Source organism: Engystomops pustulosus, chromosome 11 (genome assembly GCF_040894005.1).
Source record: "Engystomops pustulosus chromosome 11, aEngPut4.maternal, whole genome shotgun sequence".
NCBI classification, from domain to species: Eukaryota; Metazoa; Chordata; class Amphibia; order Anura; family Leptodactylidae; genus Engystomops; species Engystomops pustulosus.
In genome coordinates, this window is record NC_092421.1 from 70,257,788 (window position 1) to 70,282,257 (window position 24,470).

General features: G+C 44.2%; 1 protein-coding gene across 1 annotated transcript; it reads left to right on the plus strand.

Moving 5' to 3' along the window:
* The first annotated feature begins 299 nt into the window (after positions 1–299).
* Positions 300–23,895, plus strand: LOC140105473 (uncharacterized). The gene is made up of 10 exons (XM_072129424.1): positions 300–389; positions 518–668; positions 2,288–2,547; positions 2,623–2,759; positions 3,793–3,941; positions 21,468–21,532; positions 21,643–21,793; positions 22,457–22,716; positions 22,791–22,927; positions 23,656–23,895. The coding sequence occupies exons 1-10, from the start codon at positions 350–352 to the stop codon at positions 23,803–23,805; spliced, it is 1,500 nt and encodes a 499-aa protein (XP_071985525.1). The 5' UTR covers positions 300–349; the 3' UTR covers positions 23,806–23,895.
* Positions 23,896–24,470: the final 575 nt, after the last annotated feature.

The window sequence follows — 24,470 nt, forward strand, 5'->3', positions numbered from 1 at the left end:
GGTTCACTAGTCCACCATTAGTTATTTCCTTCCACCAACATGTTCTACTGTCCATGAAATGTTATAAGGCAAATGGAGATCCTTCAAAAGTGTAGAGATATGTTTTACTCAATATTTTATTGAAGTAATAAGGTTGGTGTAATAATTCACATACCGAATGTTGTAACAACAATGTATCTGGTTTCCAATCAGCTGAAGGTTGTCACATGCGCAGATTTCAGGCCAAGCTATCTGCTCGATTTCCCACAATTAGTGGTGACCTTGCAAACCAACAGGAAAGATGAAAAAATTCTCATAAACCCGGGTATAAAGATCCTCCACTGGTCACAGGGAACTTTTCTTGGTGACAATGAAGATTCTGATAGTCCTGTCCCTTCTGGGTCTTGCTGGTAAGTTTCAAGTCCTACTAAAGCTTGTAAGGATAAAGAGAGGACAGACTGTAGATAATATTTTGTGAGTTCTTTAAACTGTTTGCTATCTTTATTTTTAATGGACACTAATATTTTTTTATTTTCAGCGGCAACCCCCCTTGTCGATGATGATAAGATAGTTGGAGGCTATCCCTGTAATTTGCCCTATCAGGTGTCTCTCAATGTCGGTTATCATTTCTGTGGAGGATTCTTGATCAACGAGCAATGGGTGGTGTCTGCTGCTCACTGCTACAAGTCGTAAGTACTACAAAGTAGAGATGATTCATTTGTTCATAGATTTTAACAGAGATTCAGTACCAATTTGTCAATTTTCCAGCTCCAAATCTTATTTTTTTTCAGATTCACTTCTGTTGAACCTATGGTGTACTACTTGTCCTGGAGTTTGGTACATAGTCCTCTAAAACACAAAAGAAAAACTCTAAAATCTAATTTTGTTAATTTTCTACAAATTTCTTAAATGCAGTTAGGGTTAAAGTTTAGACAAGCTTTAGAGTTCACCTTAGGGTTACCCCTCATTTTGACCTTATCCGTGACCCTAACATTAACCCAACCCTAAATCTCACTCTAATATAAAGGAACAGAATTAATTGTGAAAGGATATTTTCATAGAAAGACTATAGGAATTGAGCGGATTATATGCAATCAATTGAAACAGATTTGATTCAAAGTTAAACTGACAAGGGCAAAATCCAGAAAAGGTTCTTAAAGGGAAACTGTTAGTTAAAATAACCAAACATATCTTTGAAAACTACTATTTTACAGCAGTACAAACATCCCTATATTGTTCCTCCCCATGCCTGTAAATTTCCACTGTCTGTTGGAAAAGTTGGGTCACCATTTATATATATTCATGTTCTTCCAGCTCAGACTAGCTTCCAGCTTCGTGATCGACAAGGGACCTGCTATCTCTTCAGCTGAACCAAATTGGTTCTACTACCTAATACACCCCTCCCTCAGTAATGACGGAGATGCTGCCTTTGCACTCACCAAAGAGAATTCCTAAGGGAGAGGAAATGAGAATAATAGGAATGATTTCTCTCCCATGGGTTAGCTTGTCTCTCAACTCACTCATAACTCCTCCCTCAGGAATTCTCTTCAGCGAGCCAAACAGCCAACATCTGAGGGAGTGGTGCATGAGATGGAGGCGGGGCTGAGATGGAAGAAAATGAATATACCTGACTAAGCACAAAGCAGAGATGATGATCAGACTCAATAGAGGTCATTTGCATAGATGATGAGTCAAGTTTACATACGGACTGCGGTACTTTAGAGACAAGGGGAGAAACAATATAGGGATAGTTGTATTGCTGTATAATTTCAGCTTTTAAAGATATGTTCAGATAGTGAGGGTTCGTTCAACTGACAGGTTCCCTTTAAATATCATGAGCATGGTTTAAAATTGATCGCCTATCAATATTCTATAGGAGAAGGAATAACAGTAAGATCATAGGAGGTCTTACAGATAGGACCCTTAGTATTTGGGAAGGAACAAAGCCTCCTCAAATGCCCCATAGAGCGGGCAATAAAGCAGACACAAGGGCTTGACCTGCACTCTATTTAATCAATGGGACGTTAAGGAAACTTATTGCCTGGAAATCCCATATCAGTGAGTGGAGAATACAATCCTGGCATTCCTAATCTCCCTTCCCAAATTGGGCTCTGTAGAGTAATAATGTGCCCCCCATTCTCCCAATTGTTTAGTGGTCCTAGTGGTCAGATCTCCAGTGATAAGCCACAGATTATCTATCCTGTGCAAAGAGAATGAGAGGGTTAAGTGGCACAATCCTTATAATGCCATAGAATATGTAACATAGCTATATTTTAACTAGTTAACAATTTTTGTTCCCATATTTCAGAAAAATTCAATCCAGGCTCGGAGAATATAATATCAGAGTTTCAGAGGGAACAGAACAATTCATTGACTCTGAAAAGGTCATTCGGCACCCGGGTTACGATTCTTACATGATCGATAATGACATCATGTTGATCAAGCTGTCAGTGCCCGCCCAGTTTAGTGATGTCATCAAACCCATCAAGCTCCCTGAAAACTGCCCACCTAGAAGCAGCCCCCCTGCGGGCACCATGTGCTTAGTGTCTGGATGGGGAAACACTGGGGGTAAGTTGACAGTTTTTAGTTCTTCTTACATCTGGTGGATACTGTCTGTATAACTTGCTGTTTTTTGATATCTAGTTGTTAGCCCGGACGTCCTGCAGTGTGTGGACGTCCCTGTGGTATCTGAGGAATCTTGTCGTAATTCCTACGGAGACAGGATCACAGATAACATGATCTGCCTGGGCTATCCAGAGGGAGGAAAAGACTCCTGCCAGGTAATTATGACTCCCATAAAAAGATCACAGGATGCACATTCTCCAAGAAAACTTGGCAGAATAGTGAGTGCAGCTCTGGAGAATAATACAGGATGTAACTCAGGATCAGTACAGGATAAGTAATGTCATGTATGTACATAGTGACTCCACCAGCAGAATAGTGAGAACAGCTCTGGGGTATAATACAGGATGTAACTCGGGATCAGTACAGGATAAGTAATGTCATGTATGTACACAGTGACTGCACCACCAGCAGCAGAATAGTGAGTGCAGCTCTGGGGTATAATACAGGATGTAACTCGGGATCAGTACAGGATAAGTAATGTCATGTATGTGCACAGTGACTGCACCAGCAGCAGAATAGTGAGTGCAGCTCTGGAGTATAATACAGGATGTAACTCACGATCAGTACAGGATAAGTAATGTCATGTATGTACACAGTGACTGCACCAGCAGCAGAATAGTGAGTGCAGCTCTGGAGTATAATACAGGATGTAGCTCAGGATGAGTACAGGATAAGTAATGTAATGTGTGTACACAGTGACTGCACCAGCAGTAGAATAGTGAGTGCAGCTCTGGAGTATAATACAGGATGTAACTCAGGATCAGTACAGGATAAGTAATGTCATTTATGGACACAGTGACTGCACCAGCAGCAGAATAGTGAGTGCAGCTCTGGGGTATAATACAGGATGCAACTCAGGATCAGTACAGGATAAGTAATGTCATGTATGTACACAGTGACTGCACCAGCAGCAGAATAGTGAGTGCAGCTCTGGAGTATAATACAGGATGTAACTCAGGATCAGTACAGGATAAGTAATGTCATGTATGTACACAGTGACTGCACCAGCAGCAGAATAGTGAGTGCAGCTGTGGTGTATAATACAGGATGTAACTCAGGATCAGTACAGGATAAGTAATGTCATGTATGTACACAGTGACTGCACCAGCAGCAGAATAGTGACTGCTGCTCTGGATAATGGGTGAAGAATTAGCAGCATAATTTATGTCTTCTTGTTTTGGTGACTAGGGTGACTCCGGTGGACCAGTGGTGTGTAATGGAGAGGTGCATGGAATAACATCCTGGGGCTGGGGATGTGCAATGCCAGATTTACCCGGAGTCTACACAAGGCTCTGCAACTATGTAGACTGGATCAATGAAATCATTGCTAACAATTAAAGTGCAATTGTTATTTGTGACTCTAATTCAAGACTTGGAGGTTTATATGTTACTTTATTCTCTGTAATAAATGTTCTCTGATGAACCTTATATGTCTGAGCTTTATGTCGCACATATGTGGAACGCTCTGTGCTGAATTCACTAGTCCCAACGTGTCTAATAAATACCTCAAAAATATATTAAAGAGCAGAGAATTGTATCACTGCCCTGTACATAACCTAAGAAACCGCATAACTACCCACTGCTAAAGATTTCCAAATAACCGTCATACAGATAAGTATATGGAAAATGAAAAAAAGCCTTTAACCCCTTAACGCTCTGCGCCGTAGCTCTACGGCGCAGAGGTATAAGGGATGTATGAAGAGGGCTCACGGGCTGAGTCCTCTTCATACAAAGGTGGGGGTTTTTGCATTTTGCAGAAAACCCCCACCGCTAATAACCAGGGTCGGTGCTTGCACCGATCGCGGCTACTAACCATGTGATTGCCGCCGGCAAAGTCGCCGGCGGCGTTTAAAAAACGGCGGCGCGCGGGCGCCGCCATCTTTAATGCGATCGCCGCGCCCCGAACGTCATCGGGGGGGCGGCGATTGGTTGCCATGGTAGCCTCGGGTCTTCTTTTGACACGAGGCGACATGGCTTCTGCAGATTCGTTACAATGAGCCAGTGGCTCATTGTAATGAATGTGCTGCAAAAATGCTATATATTGCAATACAGAAGTATTGCAGTATATGGTAGGAGCGATCTGACCATCTAGGGTTAATGTACCCTAGATGGTCTAAATCAGGGGCGGACTGGGAATTTAAAGTGGCCCTGGAAAAAACTGTAAAAGTGGCCCCATTCGGTGGGCGGGGGTCAAAACAAGTAGGCGTGGCCTTGTGATGTGGGTGGAGTTACTAAACTCTATGCAAACTGTTAATAGATGGTCTAAATCAACATGTACACCGCAGAGAAAGAGACTCATACTGCCTCCTTGTAAAGGAATAACACTAGAGATGAGCGAACATGCTCGTCCGAGCTTGATGCTCGGTCGAGCATTAGGGTACTCGAAACTGCTCGTTACTCGGACGAATACTTCGCCCGCTCGAGAAAATGGCAGCTCCCGCCGTTTTGCTTTTTGGCGGCCAGAAACAGAGCCAATCACAAGCCAGGAGACTCTGCACTCCACCCAGCATGACGTGGTACCCTTACACGTCGATAGCAGTGGTTGGCTGGCCAGATCAGGTGACCCTGGGATAGACTAGCCGCTGGCCGCGCTGCTCGGATCATTCTGTCTCTGGATGCCGCTAGGGAGAGAGCTGCTGCTGGTCAGGGAAAGCGTTAGGGTGTTCTATTAGCTTACTGTTAGGCAGGAGTGATTCTCAAAGAACCCAACAGCCCTTCTTAGGGCTACAATAACGTTCTACTTTTTTTATTTTAATTTGCATCTTTTACCATTTTGTGAGGAATTAGCAGGGGGACTTGCTACCGTTGTGTTTAGCTCTTAGTGGCACACATATCCATAGCAAAGACCGAAGTGGGAAAATTCAGTAGGGGTTGGATTTCTATTAGGCAATAACTCAGTGTCATCTCATCTGGCATAGTAGTGTGCTTCCTTTGATACTTGGCTAGAAAATAGCCATAGGAGAATATAAACAGCTTCTTGAAGCCTACAGTAGCGTTCTATATATTTGATTTCTGGTTGATCTGCTGGTGGCTGTAGTTTCTGCAGTGCATGTACTTGCCAATTCTGAGCAATTTGTAGTGAGACTTGCGACCGCTGTGTTCTGCGCTTAGTGGCGCACATATCCATAGCAAAGGCCGAAGTGGCAAAATTCAGTAGGGGTTGGATTTCTATTAGGCAATAACTCAGTGTCATCTCATCTGGCATAGTAGTGTGCTTCCTTTGATACTTGGCTAGAAAATAGCCATAGGAGAATACAAACAGCTTCTTGAAGCCTACAGTAGCGTTCTATATATTTGATTTCTGGTTGATCTGCTGGTGGCTGTAGTTTCTGCAGTGCATGTACTTGCCAATTCTGAGCAATTTGTAGTGAGACTTGCGACCGCTGTGTTCTGCGCTTAGTGGCGCACATATCCATAGCAAAGGCCGAAGTGGCAAAATTCAGTAGGGGTTGGATTTCTATTAGGCAATAACTCAGTGTCATCTCATCTGGCATAGTAGTGTGCTTCCTTTGATACTTGGCTAGAAAATAGCCATAGGAGAATACAAACAGCTTCTTGAAGCCTACAGTAGCGTTCTATATATTTGATTTCTGGTTGATCTGCTGGTGGCTGTAGTTTCTGCAGTGCATGTACTTGCCAATTCTGAGCAATTTGTAGTGAGACTTGCGACCGCTGTGTTCTGCGCTTAGTGGCGCACATATCCATAGCAAAGGCCGAAGTGGGAAAATTCAGTAGGGGTTGGATTTCTATTAGGCAATAACTCAGTGTCATCTCATCTGGCATAGTAGTGTGCTTCCTTTGATACTTGGCTAGAAAATAGCCATAGCAATAGGATAGGATTGTTTGGTTTTAAAAACTCAAAAAAAAACAAAAAACACAAAAAAAAAAAAAAAACACAAAAAAACACAAAAAAAAACAAAAAGAAGTAAAAAAAAAAAAAAAGTTATAACTCTCATTTTAAAAATGTTTAACCCGAGGGCTAGGGGTAGAGGACGAGGGCGGGGACGTGGGCGTCCAACTACTGCAGGGGTCAGAGGCCGTGGTCCTGGGCGGGGTGAGACACCACCTGCTGATGAGGGAGCAGGGGAACGCCGCAGAGCTACACTCCCTAGGTTCATGTCTGAAGTTACTGGGACTCGTGGTAGAGCACTGTTGAGGCCAGAACAGTGCGAACAGGTGATGTCGTGGATTGCTGACAATGCTTCGAGCAATTTGTCCACCACCAGTCAGTCTTCCACGCAGTCCACCCATGTCACCGAAATCCCCACTCCTCCAGCTCCTGCACCTCAGCCTCCTCCCCCCCAGTCTGCCCCCTCCCAGGAAAATTTGGCATTTGAACCGGCATACTCTGAGGAACTGTTTTCTGGACCCTTCCCACAGTCACAAACCACTTGTCCGGTTGCTGCTGAGCAATTTTCCGATGCCCAGGTTTTCCACCAGTCACAGTCTGTGGGTGATGATGACCTTCTTGACGTAGTGGAAGTGTGTAAAGAGGTGTCCGACGATGAGGAGACACGGTTGTCAGACAGTGGGGAAGTTGTTGTCAGGGCAGGAAGTCCGAGGGGGGAGCAGACTGAGGGATCGGAGGATGATGAGGTGACAGACCCAAGCTGGGTTGAGAGGCCGGGTGAACACAGTGCTTCTGAGACGGAGGAGAGTCCTCGACCTGAACAGGTTGGAAGAGGCAGTGGTGGGGCCAGACGGAGAGGCAGGGCCAGAGCTGGTGCATCAGCGCCACTGTCAACTAGTGAAGCTCCCGTGGTGAGGGCTCTTGCGGCGAGGGCTAGATCTTCAGAAGTGTGGAGGTTCTTTAAGGAAACACCGGATGACCGACGGACTGTGGTGTGCAACATTTGCCAAACCAGGCTCAGCAGGGGTTCCACCACTACTAGCTTAACTACCACCAGTATGCGCAGGCATATGAATGCTAAGCACCCCACTCAGTGGCAACAAGCCCGTTCACCTCCGGCCGTGCACACCACTGCTCCTTCCCCTGTGTCAGCTGCTAGTCAGCCCCCTGCCCAGGACCCTGGCACAAAAACCCCATCGTCGCCTCCACGATCCTCCACAGCATCCACCAGCGTTCAGCTCTCCATACCCCAGACGCTGGAGCGGAAACGCAAATATAGTGCAACCCACCCGCACGCCCAAGCCCTTAATGTGCACATCTCCAGATTGCTTAGCCTGGAGATGCTGCCCTATAGGCTAGTAGAGACCGAGGCCTTTCGCAACCTCATGGCGGCGGCCGCCCCTCGGTATTCGGTCCCCAGCCGCCACTACTTTTCCCGATGTGCCGTCCCAGCCCTGCACCAGCACGTGTCAGACAACATCATCCGTGCCCTGACCAACGCCGTTTCTGACAAGGTCCACCTGACCACGGACACGTGGACGAGTGCTGCCGGGCAGGGCCACTATATATCGCTGACGGCACATTGGGTTAACTTGGTGGAGGCTGGGACCGAGTCTGACCCTGGGGCTGCTCATATACTGCCGACGCCGAGGATTGCGGGGCCTACCTCGGTCCAGGTGTTTCAGGCCTACTATGCCTCCTCCTCCTCCCACCCCTCCTCCACCTCCTCCTCCGAACTACCATCCGTGGGCACGGCGCCATCAGTCGGTAGCTCTAGGCACAGCAGCAGTGCCGTCGCTAAGCGACAGCAGGCGGTGCTGAAACTGCTGAGCCTAGGCGATAAAAGGCACACCGCCCAAGAGCTATTACAGGGCATTCCACATCAAAGTTGTTAACTTTGTCGCCACCCTGCTGTGTAATCCACAAAATATACTTGCAAACTTTTACCATTTAGGGATATTATTTCAGCGCTTCTTGCGCATCTGTTTACATTCCCCTCACCCGCCATATCCTAAACTTATAAGAACGCTACTACACTTGATCTTATACAAAAGGTTCTTAGAAGTGCTGTTTGGGGAGTAGCCTATAGACAGGGGCTTGGATTGGCGAAAGCTCGCCTGGCAGCGGAGCGCCAGCTCCATGCCAAGATCCAACTAACATAGTTTTAACTGCAGCACCTTTAATCTACTACTAGTTCACTGCCTCCATACATGGTCCCCTTATCAAACGAGCTGTGTCAGGCAGAATTTTGGGTTGTTTTCATGGCTTCCATGTTAACTTTGTCGCCACCCTGCTGTGTAATCCACAAAATATACTGGCAAACTTTTATCATGTACCGATATTATTTGAGCGCTTCTTGCTCACCTCCTTTGGTTCCTCTCTGCCACCCATTGGTTTGAAGCCTGAGTCCATTTAGGGTATGTCGCCATGACACTCTCTAGCCTGCTGCCGCTGCCTCTGCATGCCGTCCCCTATAGTGTCAGGGTCAATTATTGGATGTTTTAGATGCTATCTAGCTTCATTCTGTCACTCTGTCATGGCCATGCTGTTGCCCATAATTTTGGCATAATGGTGCGATTAGGCAGCCTCAGAGGCATCCATGCATGCTGCCCCTGCTGTTTCCTGTCCATTTCCGTGGTGTTTCCATCCTTTTCTGAGGTTCCCAGGTGTTTGGCCAAGCTTCCCTGTGCAGAGCCTTGGTCCCCTTGAAAAATGCTCGAGTCTCCCATTGACTTCAATGGGGTTCGTTATTCGAGACGAGCACTCGAGCATCGGGAAAAGTTCGTCTCGAATAACGAGTACCCGAGCATTTTAGTGTTCGCTCATCTCTAAATAACACTTCTATTTTAAGAGCACACAACTTAATACTGCCATGTATGTACACTAAAAACATACTACAATACCTTCTCCAATAAACATGAATGTAACTAGTATAATACTACTGCCCCTAAGTAAAATATATTGTAATAATGCCCCCTACTATACCTACTATAATACTGCCCCCTATGTACAAGAATATAACTACTATAATACTGCCCCCTATGTACAAGAATATAACTACTATAATACTGCCCCCTATGTACAAGAATATAACTACATAATACTGCCCCATATGTACAAGAATATAACTACTATAATACTGCCACCTATGTACAAAAATATAACAACTATAATACTGCCCCCTATGTACAGGAATATAACTACTATAATACTGCCCCCTATGTACAGGAATATAACTACTTTAATACTGCCCCCTATGTACAGGAATATAACTACTTTAATACTGCCCCCTATGTACAGGAATATAACTACTAGAATACTGCCCCCTGTGTACAGGAATATAACTACTATAATACTGCCCCCTGTGTACAGGAATATAACTACTATAATACTGCCCCCTATGTACAAGAATATAACTACTATAATACTGCCCCATATGTACAAGAATATAAATACTATAATACTGCCCCCTATGTACAAGAATATAACAACTATAATACTGCCCCCTATGTACAAAAATATAACTACTATAATACTGCCCCCTATGTACAAAAATATAACAACTATAATACTGCCCCCTATGTACAAAAATATAACAACTATAATACTGCCCCCTGTGTACAGGAATATAACTACTATAATACTCCCCCCTATGTACAGGAATATAACTACTATAATACTGCCCCCTATGTACAGGAATATAACTACTATAATACTCCCCCCTATGTAAAGGAATATAACTACTATAATACTCCCCCCTATGTACAGGAATATAACTACTATAATACTGCCCTCTATGTACAGGAATATAACTACTATAATACTGCCCCTATGTACAGGAATATAACTACTATAATACTGCCCCCTGCGTACAAAAATATAACTACTATAATACTGCCCCCTATGTACAGGAATATAACTACTATAATACTGCTCCCTATGTACAGGAATATAACTACTATAATACTGCCCCCTATGTACAGGAATATAACTACTATAATACTGCCCCCTATGTACAAGAATATAACTACTATAATACTGCCCCCTATATAAAGGAATATAACTACTATAATACTGCCCCTATGTACAGGAATATAACTACTATAATACTGCCCCCTATCTACAAGAATATAACTACTATAATACTGCCCCCTATCTACAAGAATATAACTACTATAATACTGCCCCCTATGTACAAGAATATAACTACTATAATACTGCCCCCTATGTACAGGAATATAACTACTATAATACTGCACCCTATGTACAAGAATATATCTACTATAATACTGCCCCCTATGTACAAGAATATAACTACTATAATACTGCCCCCTATGTACAAGAATATAACTACTATAATACTGCCCCCTATGTACAAGAATATAACTACTATAATACTACCCCCTATGTACAAGAATATAACTACTATAATACTGCCCCCTATGTACAAGAATATAACTACTATAATACTGCCCCTATGTACAAGAATATAACTACTATAATACTGCCCCCTGTGTACAAGAATATAACTACTATAATACTGCCCCCTATGTACAAGAATATAACTACTATAATACTGCCCCCTATGTACAAGAATATAACTACTATAATACTGCCCCCTATGTACAAGAATATAACTACTATAATACTGCCCCCTATGTACAAGAATATAACTACTATAATACTGCCCCCTATATACAAGAATATAACTACTATAATACTGCCCCCTATGTACAAGAATATAACTACTATAATACTGCCCCCTATGTACAGGGATATAACTACTATAATAATGCCCCCTATGTACAGGAATATAACTACTATAATACTGCCCCCTATGTACAAGAATATAGCTACTATTACTAGTAGCCATTACCCCCCCAGTATATAGCCAGCCAACCCCCCCACAGTATACATCCAGCCCACTGTAGTATATATACAGCCCCCCAGTATACAGCCAGCCAGCCCTCCTGGTATATTCAGTCTGCCCGTGCCCCAGTATGCGGCCAGACTGCCCCAGTATACAGCCCATAGCCCCAGTATACAGCCAGACAGCCCCAGTATACAGCCCCTGCCCCAGTATACAGCCCATAGCCCCAGTATACAGCCCCTGAGCCCCTGCCCCAGTATTACAGCCCCTGAGCCCCAGCATTACAGCCCCTGAGCCCCAGCATTACAGCCCCTGAGCCCCAGCATTACAGCCCCTGAGCCCCAGCATTACAGCCCCAGCATTACAGCCCCTGAGCCCCAGCATTACAGCCCCTGAGCCCCAGCATTACAGCCCATAGCCACAGTATTACAGCCCATAGCCACAGTATTACAGCCCATAGCCACAGTATTACAGCCCATAGCCCTGTATACAGCACATAGCCCCAGTATTGCAGCCCATAGCCCCAGTACACAGCGCCAGCCTCTGATATACAGCCCATAGCCCCAGTATTACAGCCCATAGCCCCAGTATTACAGCCCATAGCCCCAGTATTACAGCCCCTGAGCCCCAGCATTACAGCCCCTGAGCCCCAGCATTACAGCCCCTGAGCCCCAGCATTACAGCCCCTGAGCCCCAGCATTACAGCCCCTGAGCCCCAGCATTACAGCCCCAGCATTACAGCCCCTGAGCCCCAGCATTACAGCCCCTGAGCCCCAGCATTACAGCCCCTGAGCCCCAGCATTACAACCCATAGCCACAGTATTACAGCCCATAGCCACAGTATTACAGCCCATAGCCACAGTATTAGAGCCCATAGCCCTGTATACAGCCCATAGCCCCAGTATTGCAGCCCATAGCCCCAGTACACAGCGCCAGCCTCTGATATACAGCCCATAGCCCCAGTATTACAGCCCATAGCCCCAGTATTACAGCCCATAGCCCCAGTATTACAGCCCATAGCCCCAGTATTGCGGCCCATAGCCCCAGTATTGCAGCCCATAGCCCCAGTATTGCAGCCCATAGCCCCAGTATTGCAGCCCATAGCCCCAGTATTGCAGCCCATAGCCCCAGTATTGCAGCCCATAGCCCCAGTATTGCAGCCCATAGCCCCAGTATTGCAGCCCATAGCCCCAGTATTACAGCCCATAGCCCTGTATACAGCCCATAGCCCCAGTATTACAGCCCATAGCCCCAGTATTACAGCCCATAGCCCCAGTATTGCAGCCCATAGCCCCAGTATTGCAGCCCATAGCCCCAGTATTGCAGCCCATAGCCCCAGTATTACAGCCCATAGCCCTGTATACAGCCCATAGCCCCAGTATTACAGCCCATAGCCCCAGTATTACAGCCCATAGCCCCAGTATTGCAGCCTATAGCCCCAGTATTGCAGCCCATAGCCCCTGGTGTACAGCCCATAGCCCCAGTATTACAGCCCATAGCCCTGTATACAGCCCATAGCCCCTGGTGTACAGCCCATAGCCCCAGTATTACAGCCCATAGCCCTGTATACAGCCCATAGCCCCTGGTGTACAGCCTGCTCCCGCTATACAGCACCAGCCCCAGGTATACAGCGCCAGCCCCAGGTATACAGCGCCAGCCCCAGGTATACAGCGCCAGCCCCAGGTATACAGCGCCAGCCCCAGGTATACAGCGCCAGCCCCAGGCGTACAGCACATAGCCCCAGGCGTACAACATCAGCCCCTGGTATACAGCCTGCCCCTGGTATACAGCCTGCCCCTGGTATACAGCCTGCCCCTGGTATACAGCCTGCCCCTGGTATACAGCCAATACATAAAAACAATAACACATGAAATTCACCTCTCTGACGGCCCGACGCTGCTCCCCTGCTTGAACACAGTCCGGCCGCGGTGACAGCTCCGTACGGGCCGGCGTCGCACAGACCATGACGTCAGCCGCTTGCCGACGTCATGGTCTATGCGACGCCGGCGCGTACGTTGTTGTCACCGCGGCCGGACAGCGTCGGGCCGTCAGAGAGGTGAGTTTCATGTGTTTTTGTTTTTACACCGGCCCCACCAGTACAGGACCGGCCCCGGACCGGCCCCAAACCAATCGGCCCACCGGGATTTCTCCCGGTGGGTCTTATGGCCAGCCCGCCCCTGGTCTAAATAATAGTGAAAAAAAAAAGTTTAAAAAATAAAAAAAATTAATAAAATATTAAAAATTCAAATCACCCCCCGTTCCCTAGAACGGATATAAAACATAATAAACAGTAAAAATCACATATTAGATATCGCCGCGTCCCAAAATGCCTGATCTATCAAAATATAAAAACGGTTACGGGCGGCGGTGACCTCCGAGGCGGGAAATGGCTCCCAAATTTCCGAAATGCGACTATTACACCTTTTTACATAACATAAAAAATTAAATAAAAAATGATCAAAATGTCGCACAGACCTCAAAATAGTAGCAATGAAAACGTCGCCTCATTTCGCAAAAAATGACCTCTCACACATCTCCGTGCACCAAAGTATGAAAAAGTTATTAGCATCAGAAGATGGCAAAATTTGTTTTTTCTTTTTTGTACACATTCGTTTAATTTTTGAAAATGTATTAAAACACAATAAACCTATATAAATTTGGTATCACCACGATCGCACCGAACCAAAGAATACAGCTGAGGTGTTATTTGGAGCGAAGAGTGAAAGTCGTAAAAACTGAGCCCACAAGAACGTGACGCTTTTTTTTCAATTTTTTCATATTTGGAATTTTTTTTCAGCTTCGCAGTACACGGCATGTTAAAATAAATAACATTACGGGAAAGTAAAATTTGTTACGCACAAAATAAGCCCTCACACAGGTCTGTACACGTAAAAATGAAAAGTTATGGATTTTTGAAGTTGGAGAGCGAGAAATGAGCCGAAAAACCCTGCGTCCTTAAGGGGTTAAATTTATACAAGACAAAAAGGTGTAAATATCAATAATGAAAATGGAAAAGTATTGTATAAATAGCACTTGTCAAAAGGCAACGCTGAAAACAGCAAAATAATAATATTTTTTAATGTGTAAAAGTATAATAAAGTTTTTAATCCATTTATGTTGCACAATACAACAGAGGAAAACGTTTTAGTCATTTTCCTATTTCTTATCATAAAGAGATAATAAAATGTCTATTACTATCTGTACCTACACGTAAAAAATAAGCAGAAATGATTAATAAATAATTACATTTATAACAGGCTTTTGGGAGTCTACAACAAAGTAATAATAATGACCAATAATTATCCAATAATTATCCAATAATTATTCAATAATTATCATATTATCATATAAATAATAACAAGAAAAATGTAAACCACAAAATCACAAAAAATATATATATATTTTTTTTTGCAAATCTCCATTTTAAAAATCCCATGGAAAGGGTTCGCTGTCGTTAAAATCTAATTACAATGTTTACACATTTATAATTGTTTCACTTTTGGGGTGAAAGGAAAGTCACAGGGAGTTTACAAAAAATCATTTAACTTACTAAAGCCACAGGGGAACATTTATTTGTGCACCCACTAGGACCCGATCTACACTCAGAGTGGGTGTGAAGGGGTGCGGCCGGTGGTGGAGGTGCTTTCCTGCCCCACGCCTGCAGAGGACCTGGAGTAGAATTGTCCACCGGTGCAGCTTCCAATCAGATACATCGGGAGGCCATGATATATCCGGGCGCTTGGTAGGGGCAGAGACCATGTGCACAAGTCCTGGTGCATGATAAATGTCCCCCATAGCTCAATAATAATTACTCATTCCCAATAAACAAAGGAAGCGTACAACATATCTGCTCATCATGTGAATGGCCAAGCATGTATGACGTGGAACAAGAACATTTTATGCAATTTTAGGCTGAAGATCTCCATTTTGTCCATCAATTTTCATTTATTCCGAATGTAGATGGGATTTGTTTAAATCCCATCTCTTATCAGTTTTGCCTGCCACTGGGGCTTCCATTCACTTTAATGGAACCTGTGGGTGATGTTATAACTTCCAGCTCCTCAGTATTAATGTATTATGTGCCAAAGAGCAAATTGGTGTGTGTGTGTGTGGGGGCTATCAAACCCCACCCAAGTTGGTTGAGACCTAACTACTAGGACTCTCTCCTCCCCCTCTCCTCTCTGTAGACTATGTAATCTGAAGCTTCTGTCTTGCTGCTGCAAAGATATGAAAAAACATAAATAAGACAGAAATGTCAGTGAAAAGCAAGAAAAAAGAAGGGAAAACCAAGGAAAAAATAACAAAAAAAGAAATAAGTGGGCAAGCAAACCCCCGCTATGTAGTCTCTTGTATATCATGTCAGCAGTTGACCAAAGACTATATGAGTGGACCCAAACCACAGTGCCCTGAACCCAAACCCGGACCTGGATTGGATCACAGGTGTTGGCAGTCCATTCGGATTTGGACTACTCTATGAAATAAATAGGTGGAGCAGGAATAAATCCTACATCAGAGCTACAGTAGATTCCAAAACTAGGAATCTCTCTTGTCGCTGTATCCCTTGCGTAAAGATGGCAACAGTTGCATGACATTGGTCGCAGATAAGCCAGAGTGGTCCACAAGCTCTTTAAAAACGTTTCTAGCTTGTGACCTTCTCCAATAGCCTCTGCTGTGCTAATTTTAAAGAATCCTCTGTCAGCATTATAAATCATTTCAGTACTTTATATAAGTTTAATTCACATTACCTGGCTTCTAGTCAGCAGTATGTGGTGGGGCCCGGGGAATGGGCAGCTGTAGCCTGTGTGGGCCTGTGTCTTCTCATGCATGGGGAGGGGAAGAGCACTGGATGAGTGTGTGTGGTGGTGCCCGGGGGATGGGCAGCTGTAGCCTGTGTGGGCCTGTGTCTTCTAATGCATTATTCCTCTCCTGTGAGGAGAGGAGACTGAGACACAGCTACAGACCGGCTGCAGCTGCCCCCTCCCCAGGGACTCGTAACGCGCTTCTAGCTGGGAGCCAGGTAATGAGAATTAAACTTTTATAAACTAATTTTTTAAAATTAGCATAACATAGGCTTTTAGAGCATGTCAACTACAAATCACATTCCTGGTGACAGGTTCGCTCTAAGCATCTTAAATCCTTTAGCCTTACTTTACCTTTTAAGATTTGTAATTTGTGATGTGTCCCCTGTTACTCATAGTGTGCATGCAGAGGGCTAATAGCAGGGGCGGGAGAACGCCAGAGAAGTGGCTGCTTCTGATACTGCGCTGCCCTTAATCTCTGTTGCGTACTTCTGACTACTTACATCACCGTGCACCCCCATAATCTGCTGCACTACCGGCAGCCCCTCCCTCTCCCTGCAAGATCTGGGACTCCAAGCATGGCTGACATGTAAACGGATTAGGACAAATTTCCCCCTAAGCACCATGATCACAGTGCCTAAGGCGGCCAATATAGATGAGGTGGCTGATGGGGAGCTGGATCGTGGGGGGAGGGGCGCAGTTGGCCTGTGAGGGACGTGAATCTTTGGTGGCTTTAGCTTTTCATTGCAGTGTGTCAGTCACTCACTGGTCACCCGCAGCAGCAGATGATCCGACGCAGCAAGAAGTGAGAGTAAGAGTTTACTTCACTCTGATTGTTTAAGGTGGTTGCATCTCCACCAATCAGGAGGAAGTTCACTAAATCCCACATATGTGTGCCACTGACGTTGGAGCGCACAAAAAAAAATGTGTATGAAAACATGTGGTCACATGGGGTGTTCACATTGCGATTAGAAACACAATGTAAATGCCTGGGGGTGGGACTTGGTCGATCAGACATGTGTTTCCTTTGAAAGACATGCGATCTGTAACTAATATGCGATTTTGTCCAAGCTCCTCCCCCGGGCATCTCTATTGTATTTTTAATCATAATGTAAATGACCCCTACGGGGAAGGGGCCCATTAAGTTGTTTCCTATGGGGCTTAGCGGCTTCTGGCTACACATTGGGGGAGATATATCATAGCGGCATAGAGGTGACCTCCTCGCCATGGTGGCATGTAGGGGGTATGGGGAGGGTGTGAAGAAGACGCGGCCACCAGCAAAGTGCATGGGTGAAGGCTTTCCTTCCCCATTCCTGAGCACTCGCTAAAGCCTGTGACCATTTACACCTAAGTGCAGGTTTTTACATAAAAACTTGCCAGATAGAGCCTGTATCCACTGCGCCATGGTGGTGGGGCTTGTATCATATGCCGGTTAATGGTAAATTCCCTTGTATAATTATAGGTCTAGCTAAATTTGGGCTTTCCACAGAGCTCACCTGTTCCAGACACAACGGCCTTCACCAGAGTCTGATAATACTAATTTGGGTAACACAGACTTATATGGCTGCCAAGACCAGAGTCATGTGTCAGGAACCTTGAGAGATTGAACAACTTGGAACACATTGCTGCCAACAAATGACTACATGACCGAAACTTATCTGATCTTACCAGATGCAGTTGAGCCAGAAAAATAATAATACCTAGTAGATACTCAGGGGGAACAGAAATATTCAGACTCTTTAAGTTTTTCTTTGTTTCATTGCAGCCAAATCGTAACATCAAAAAAGTTCTTTTATTTCTCATTAATGTGCGCCCATCTTGACAGAAGAAGTATTCGGCCCCCGGTGATAAGTATTCAGCCCCCGGTGATAAGTATTCAGCTCCTGGTGATAAGTATTCAGCCCTCGGTGATAAGTATTCAGCCCCTGGTGATAAGTATTCAGCCCCCGGTGATAAGTATTCAGCCCCCGGTGATAAGTATTCAGCCCCCGGTGATAAGTATTCAGCCCCCGGTGATAAGTATTCAGCTCCTGGTGATAAGTATTCAGCCCCCGGTGATAAGTATTCAGCTCCCGGTGATAAGTATTCAGCACCCGGTGATTAGTATTCAGCCCCTGGTAATAAGTATTCAGCTCCTGGTGATAAGTATTCAGCCCCTGGTGATAAGTATTCAGCCCCCGGTGATAAGTATTCGGCCCCCGGTGATAAGTATTCAGCCCCCGGTGATAAGTATTCAGCTCCTGGTGATAAGTATTCAGCTCCTGGTGATAAGTATTCGGCCCCCGGTGATAAGTATTCAGCCCCCGGTGATAAGTATTCAGCCCCCGGTGATAAGTATTCAGCCCCCGGTGATAAGTATTCAGCTCCTGGTGATAAGTATTCAGCTCCTGGTGATAAGTATTCGGCCCCCGGTGATAAGTATTCAGCCCCCGGTGATAAGTATTCAGCCCCCGGTGATAAGTATTCGGCCCCCGGTGATAAGTATTCAGCCCCCGGTGATAAGTATTCGGCCCCCGGTGATAAGTATTCGGCCCCCGGTGATAAGTATTCAGCACCCTGGTGATAAGTATTCAGCACCCGGTGATAAGTATTCGGCCCCCGGTGATAAGTATTCAGCCCCCGGTGATAAGTATTCGGCCCCCGGTGAATAGCAGTCAGCCCCCGGTGATAAGTATTCGGCCCCCGGTGATAAGTATTAAGCCCCTGATGATAAGTATTCAGCTCCCGGTGATACGTATTCAGCCCCGGGTGATAAGTATTCAGCCCCCGGTGATAAGTATTCCGCCCCCGGTGATAAGTATTCGGCTGCTGGTGATAAGTATTCAGCCCCCGGTGATAAGTATTCAGCCCCCGGTGATAAGTATTCGGCCCCCGGTGATAAGTGTACGGCCGCTGGTGATAAGTATTCAGCCCCTGGTGATAAGTATTCAGCCCCCGGTGATAAGTATTCAGCCCCCGGTGAATAGCAGTCAGCCCCTGGTGATAAGTATTCAGCACCTGGTGATAAGTATTCAGCCCCTGGTGATAAGTATTCAGCCCCTGGTGATAAGTATTCGGCCCCTGGTGATAAGTATTCGGCCCCTGGTGATAAGTATTCAGCCCCCGGTGATAAGTATTCAGCCCCTCGTGATAAGTATTCAGCCCCTGGTGATAAGTATTCAGCTTCTGGTGATAAGCATTCGGCCCCGGTGATAAGTATTCAGCCCATGGTGATAAGTATTCAGCCCCCGGTGATAAGTATTCAGCCCATGGTGATAAGTATTCAGCCCCCGGTGATAAGTATTCGGCCCCCGGCGATAAGTATTCAGTCGCTGGTGATAAGTATTCAGCCCCTGGTGATAAGTATTCGGCCCCTGGTGATAAGTATTCAGCCCCTGGTGATAAGTATTCAGCCCTTGGTGATAAGTATTCGGCCCCTGGTGATAAGTATTCGGCCCCTGGTGATAAGTATTCAGCCCCCGGTGATGAGTATTCAGCCCTTTTGCTCAGTGATGAGTAGAAGCAGCTTTGGAGCTGGTGCAGCCAGGAGTCTTCTTGGGAAAATCCCCAAATCCCCGCCTCCCCTGGATCATATGACAGTTCTTTTCAGATCCTCTGCAGTTCCCTGGATGACGGAAAAATATAAAACTCAAATGAACATTAATGTTGCCAATGGATAATTTCTACTTTATTGTGGACAATGGCCAATGTACACGGGTACCACAGGCAGCAGAAGACTGAACTCATGTGAAGTAAATGCCAGCGTGTAACTGCCACAGCAGTGAATCCAAAAGTAAAATAACAAATGCTTCATGAAATTGTCACATTACCTGGACACAGTCACAGATTGATGGTGGATGTGATGCCTCAGTGGTTGGGATGAGTGGACCCAAACCCACAATGTCAATGCCATTCCGGAACCCAAACCCAGATTTGAAATGGAAATTTGGTTTCAGCATTCGGCTTCATACCAGCGGAAACACCCTCAAGCAGTGCTGGCACCAATCACAGGTGTTAACCCTTTAATTGTATCAGAATTTTCCCCTTCTCTCACCAATGACATCAGGGGGCGTGACAAATGTAGTGGGTGTTAAGGGTGGAGGACAGCAAATTCGGCAAACTACAACACAAACGGCTTCACTGATCTTTACTCAATAGTAACAGTAATAGTTGACTCCCATAACATAACATAGCCTTATACACACAAGCAAGTGTCATATTATCCTTATATGATTCTGACCAATGCAGTAAATCCTGAAGGATTGGACTGATGATGGATCCTATTACAGTCTGAGCCTACACCAAGAGGTAGCAACCAGGTGGTTCCCTGATTACCCTGACCTTTGTATGAGGGTTACAACCAGAGGACCTCTAAATCAATGCAAATAGAAGTAGCCCAAAGGCAAAGGCTTGAGGACACCATTGGTCCACATTGACTACATCACAGTAAGGTGATAGTAATCAGGGATCTAACTGCTGAACTAAATCTAACTCTTTGAACCATTAGAGCACAGCAGATACTGTTCATAAAAGATGCTAAGTCCCTAAGTTCCTTAAAGAAGTGGTTCCCGACCATTTGGTATTCGGGGACCAGCTGCACCCCAAATTTTTTTCTAGAACCATGGTCACTGGAAAAAAAAAGTATGTGGCGGGCAGATACCTCAAATCTAACCCCAACCCATATAATATGTTATTTCCTGCAGCCCCCCATCTATAATGTCCACTTTTCTGTAGCCCCCCCTTTACAATGATCTATTATATGTAACCCTCTCTCGTTACTGTAGTTCCCTATTTTATGTAGCCCCTTGATAGTGCTGCTTTCTCTGTAGCCCCCTTTTTATACCACTCAAATATAAGTCAACCCAAGTATAAGCCGAGGTAACCTAATTTCACTATAAAATAAACTGAGAAGCTTATTGACTTGAGTATAAGCCAAGGGTTGGAAATGCAGCCACTGCTCATTAATGAAATGTCCAGTAGCCTCCCCTCATTAATAACATATCCAAAACAGGATCCCCTCAAAAAAACACAGCCCCCAATAGTAATGTCCCCTGTCCCCATTACTTATTTTCCTCCACCAAAATGTTCTACTGTCCCTGAAATGTCATAAGGCAGATGGACATCCTTCACAAGTCTAGGGATAAGTTATACTCATTATTATATTGAAGTAATAAGGTTGGTGGAATAATTCATATACCAGATGTTGTACCAAATTTGAACAAGAGAAAACATTTCCATTTAGCTGAAGGTTGGCACATGGGCAGATACCAGGCCAAGACATCTGGTCATGATTTCCCACAATTAGTGGTGACCTTGCGAACCATCAGGAAAGATGATAACCACAGGTATAAAGATCCTCCTCTAGTCACAGGGAACTTTACTTTGTGACAATGAAGATCCTGATAGTCCTGTCCCTTCTGGGTTTTGCTGGTAAGTTTCAAGTCCTACCAAAGGTTGTAAGAAAATGGAGACAATATTTTTGCACTATTTTAAAATTTTTGTTATCTTTATTGTTAATAGACATAAATCTTTATTTTTAGTGGCAACCCCTCTTGTCGATGACGATAAGATAGTTGGAGGCTATCCCTGTAATTTGCCCTATCAGGTGTCTCTCAATGTCGGCTATCATTTCTGTGGAGGATTCTTGATCAACGAGCAATGGGTGGTGTCTGCTGCTCACTGCTACGAATCGTAAGTACTATAAAGTAGAGATTATTTATTAGTCGATTCATAGATTTAGTACAAATATGACAATTTCCAGCTCCAGATGTAAGTTATTTTCAGATTCACTTCAGATGAACAGATTCTGTTTGAATTGTCCTGGACTTTGTCTAGTTTTGTCTATAAAAAAGGGTTTTATCTCATTTTGTGGATTTTTAATTTGAGATTATATACCAATGTATACCAGTATTACAATTTTCGAAAAACAAATTGGGAAACACCAGTTCAGAAAAATTTGATAAAAACTGAACATTTGGTGAATCTTAAATGATTTGCGAATCTCTACTGTCAAAGCTCAGAGACAACGGCCAAATCCAGAAAAGGTTCGAAAGGGGAACCTGACGGTTTAATTGATTAAATAAACATATCTTTGAAAACGACTATTTTACAGTAGTGAATGGAGAATACATTCCTGGAATTCCTGGTCTCCATTCCCAAATTGGGCTCTGTAGAGTAATAATGTGCCCCCCATTCTCCCAATTGTTGAGCGGTCCTAGTGGTCAGATCTCCAGTAATAAGACACTGATTCTCTATCCTGTGGAAAGGGAATGAGAAGGATAAGTGGCACAATCCTGATAATGCCATAGAATATTATATTTTAACAAGTTAACAAATTTTGTTCCCATATTTCAGAAAAATTCAATCCAGGCTCGGAGAATACAATATCAGAGTTTCAGAGGGAACAGAACAATTCATTGACTCTGAAAAGGTCATTCGGCACCCGGGTTACGATTCTTACATGATCGATAATGACATCATGTTGATCAAGCTGTCAGTGCCCGCCCAGTTTAGTGATGTCATCAAACCCATCAAGCTCCCTGAAAACTGCCCACCTGGAAGTAGCCCCCCTGCGGGCACCATGTGCTTAGTGTCTGGATGGGGAAACACTGGGAGTAAGTTGACAGATTTTAGTTCTTCTTACATCTGGTGGATACTGTCTTTATAACTTGCTGTTTTTTAAATCTAGTTGTTAGCCCGGACGTCCTGCAGTGTGTGGACGTCCCCGTGGTATCTGAGGAATCTTGTCGTAATTCCTATGGAGACAGGATCACAGATAACATGATCTGCCTGGGCTATCCAGAGGGAGGAAAAGACTCCTGCCAGGTAATTATGACTCCCATGAAATGATCACAGGATGCACATTCTCCAAGAAAACTTTGCAGAATAGTGAGTGCAGCTCTGGAGTATAATACAGGATGTAACTGAGGGTCAGTACAGGATAAGTAATGTCATGTATGTACACAGTGACTGCACCAGCAGCAGAATAGTGAGTGCAGCTCTGGAGTATAATACAGGATGTAACTCAGGATCAGTACAGGATAAGTAATGTCATGTATGTACACAGTGACTGCACCAGCAGCAGAATAGTGAGTGCAGCCCTGGAGTATAATACAGGATGTAACTCAGGATCAGTACAGGATAAGCAATGTCATGTATGTACACAGTGACTGCACCAGCAGCAGAATAGTGAGTGCAGCTCTGGAGTATAATACAGGATGTAACTCAGGATCAGTACAGGATAAGTAATGTCATGTATGTACACAGTTAATGCTCCAGCAGAATAGTGAGTACAGCTCTGGAGTATAATACAGGATGTAACTCAGGATCAGTACAGGATAAGTAATGTCATGTATGTACACAGTGACTGCACTAGCAGCAGAATAGTGAGTGCAGCTCTGGAGTATAATACAGGATGTAACTCAGGATCAGTACAGGACAAGTAATGTCATGTATGTACACAGTGACTGCACCAGCAAAATAGTGACTGCAGCTCTGGATGATGGGTGAAGAATTAACAGCATAATTTATGTCTTCTTGTTTTTGGTGACTAGGGTGACTCCGGTGGACCAGTGGTGTGTAATGGAGAGGTGCATGGAATCACATCCTGGGGCTGGGGATGTGCAATGCCAGATTTACCCGGAGTCTACACAAGGCTCTGCAACTATGTAGACTGGATCAATGAAATCATTGCTAACAACTAAAGTGCAATTGTTATTTGTGACTCTAATTCAAGACTTGGAGGTTTATATGTTACTTTATTCTCTGTAATAAATGTTCTCTGATGAACCTTATATGTCTGAGCTTCATGTCGCTCATATGTGGAACGCTCTGTGCTGAATTCACTAGTCCCAACGTGTCTAATAAATACTTCAAAATATATTAAAAAGTAGAGAATTGTATCACTGCCCTGTACATAACCTAAGAAACCACATAACTATCCACTGCTAAAGATTGCCAAATAACCGTCATACAGATAAGTACATGGAAAATGAAAAAAAGCCTTTAAATTTTTACAAGTCAAAAAGGTGTAAATATCAATAATGAAAATGGAAAAGTATTGTATAAATAGCACTTGTCAAAAGGCAATGCTGAAAACAGCAAAATAATAATATTTTTTAATGTGTAAAAGTAGAATAAAGTTTTTAATCCATTTATGTTGCACAATACAACAGAGGAAAACGTTTTAGTCATTTTCCTATTTCTTATCATAAAGAGATAATAAAATGTCTATTACTATCGGTACCTACACGTAAAAAATAAGCAGAAATGATTAATAAATAATTACATTTATAACAGGCTTTTGGGAGTCTACAACAAAGTAATAATAATGACCAATAATTATCCAATAATTATCCAATAATTATTC

Bases quoted from the DNA above. Each gene is read 5' to 3' on its own strand.
- LOC140105473 (XM_072129424.1), top strand. From the start codon at position 350: ATGAAGATTCTGATAGTCCTGTCCCTTCTGGGTCTTGCTG. The intron at 669-2,287 runs GTAAGTACTACA...CCCATATTTCAG, and splicing joins GCTGCTCACTGCTACAAGTC to AAAAATTCAATCCAGGCTCG. The intron at 21,533-21,642 runs GTAAGTTTCAAG...CTTTATTTTTAG, and splicing joins GTCCCTTCTGGGTTTTGCTG to TGGCAACCCCTCTTGTCGAT.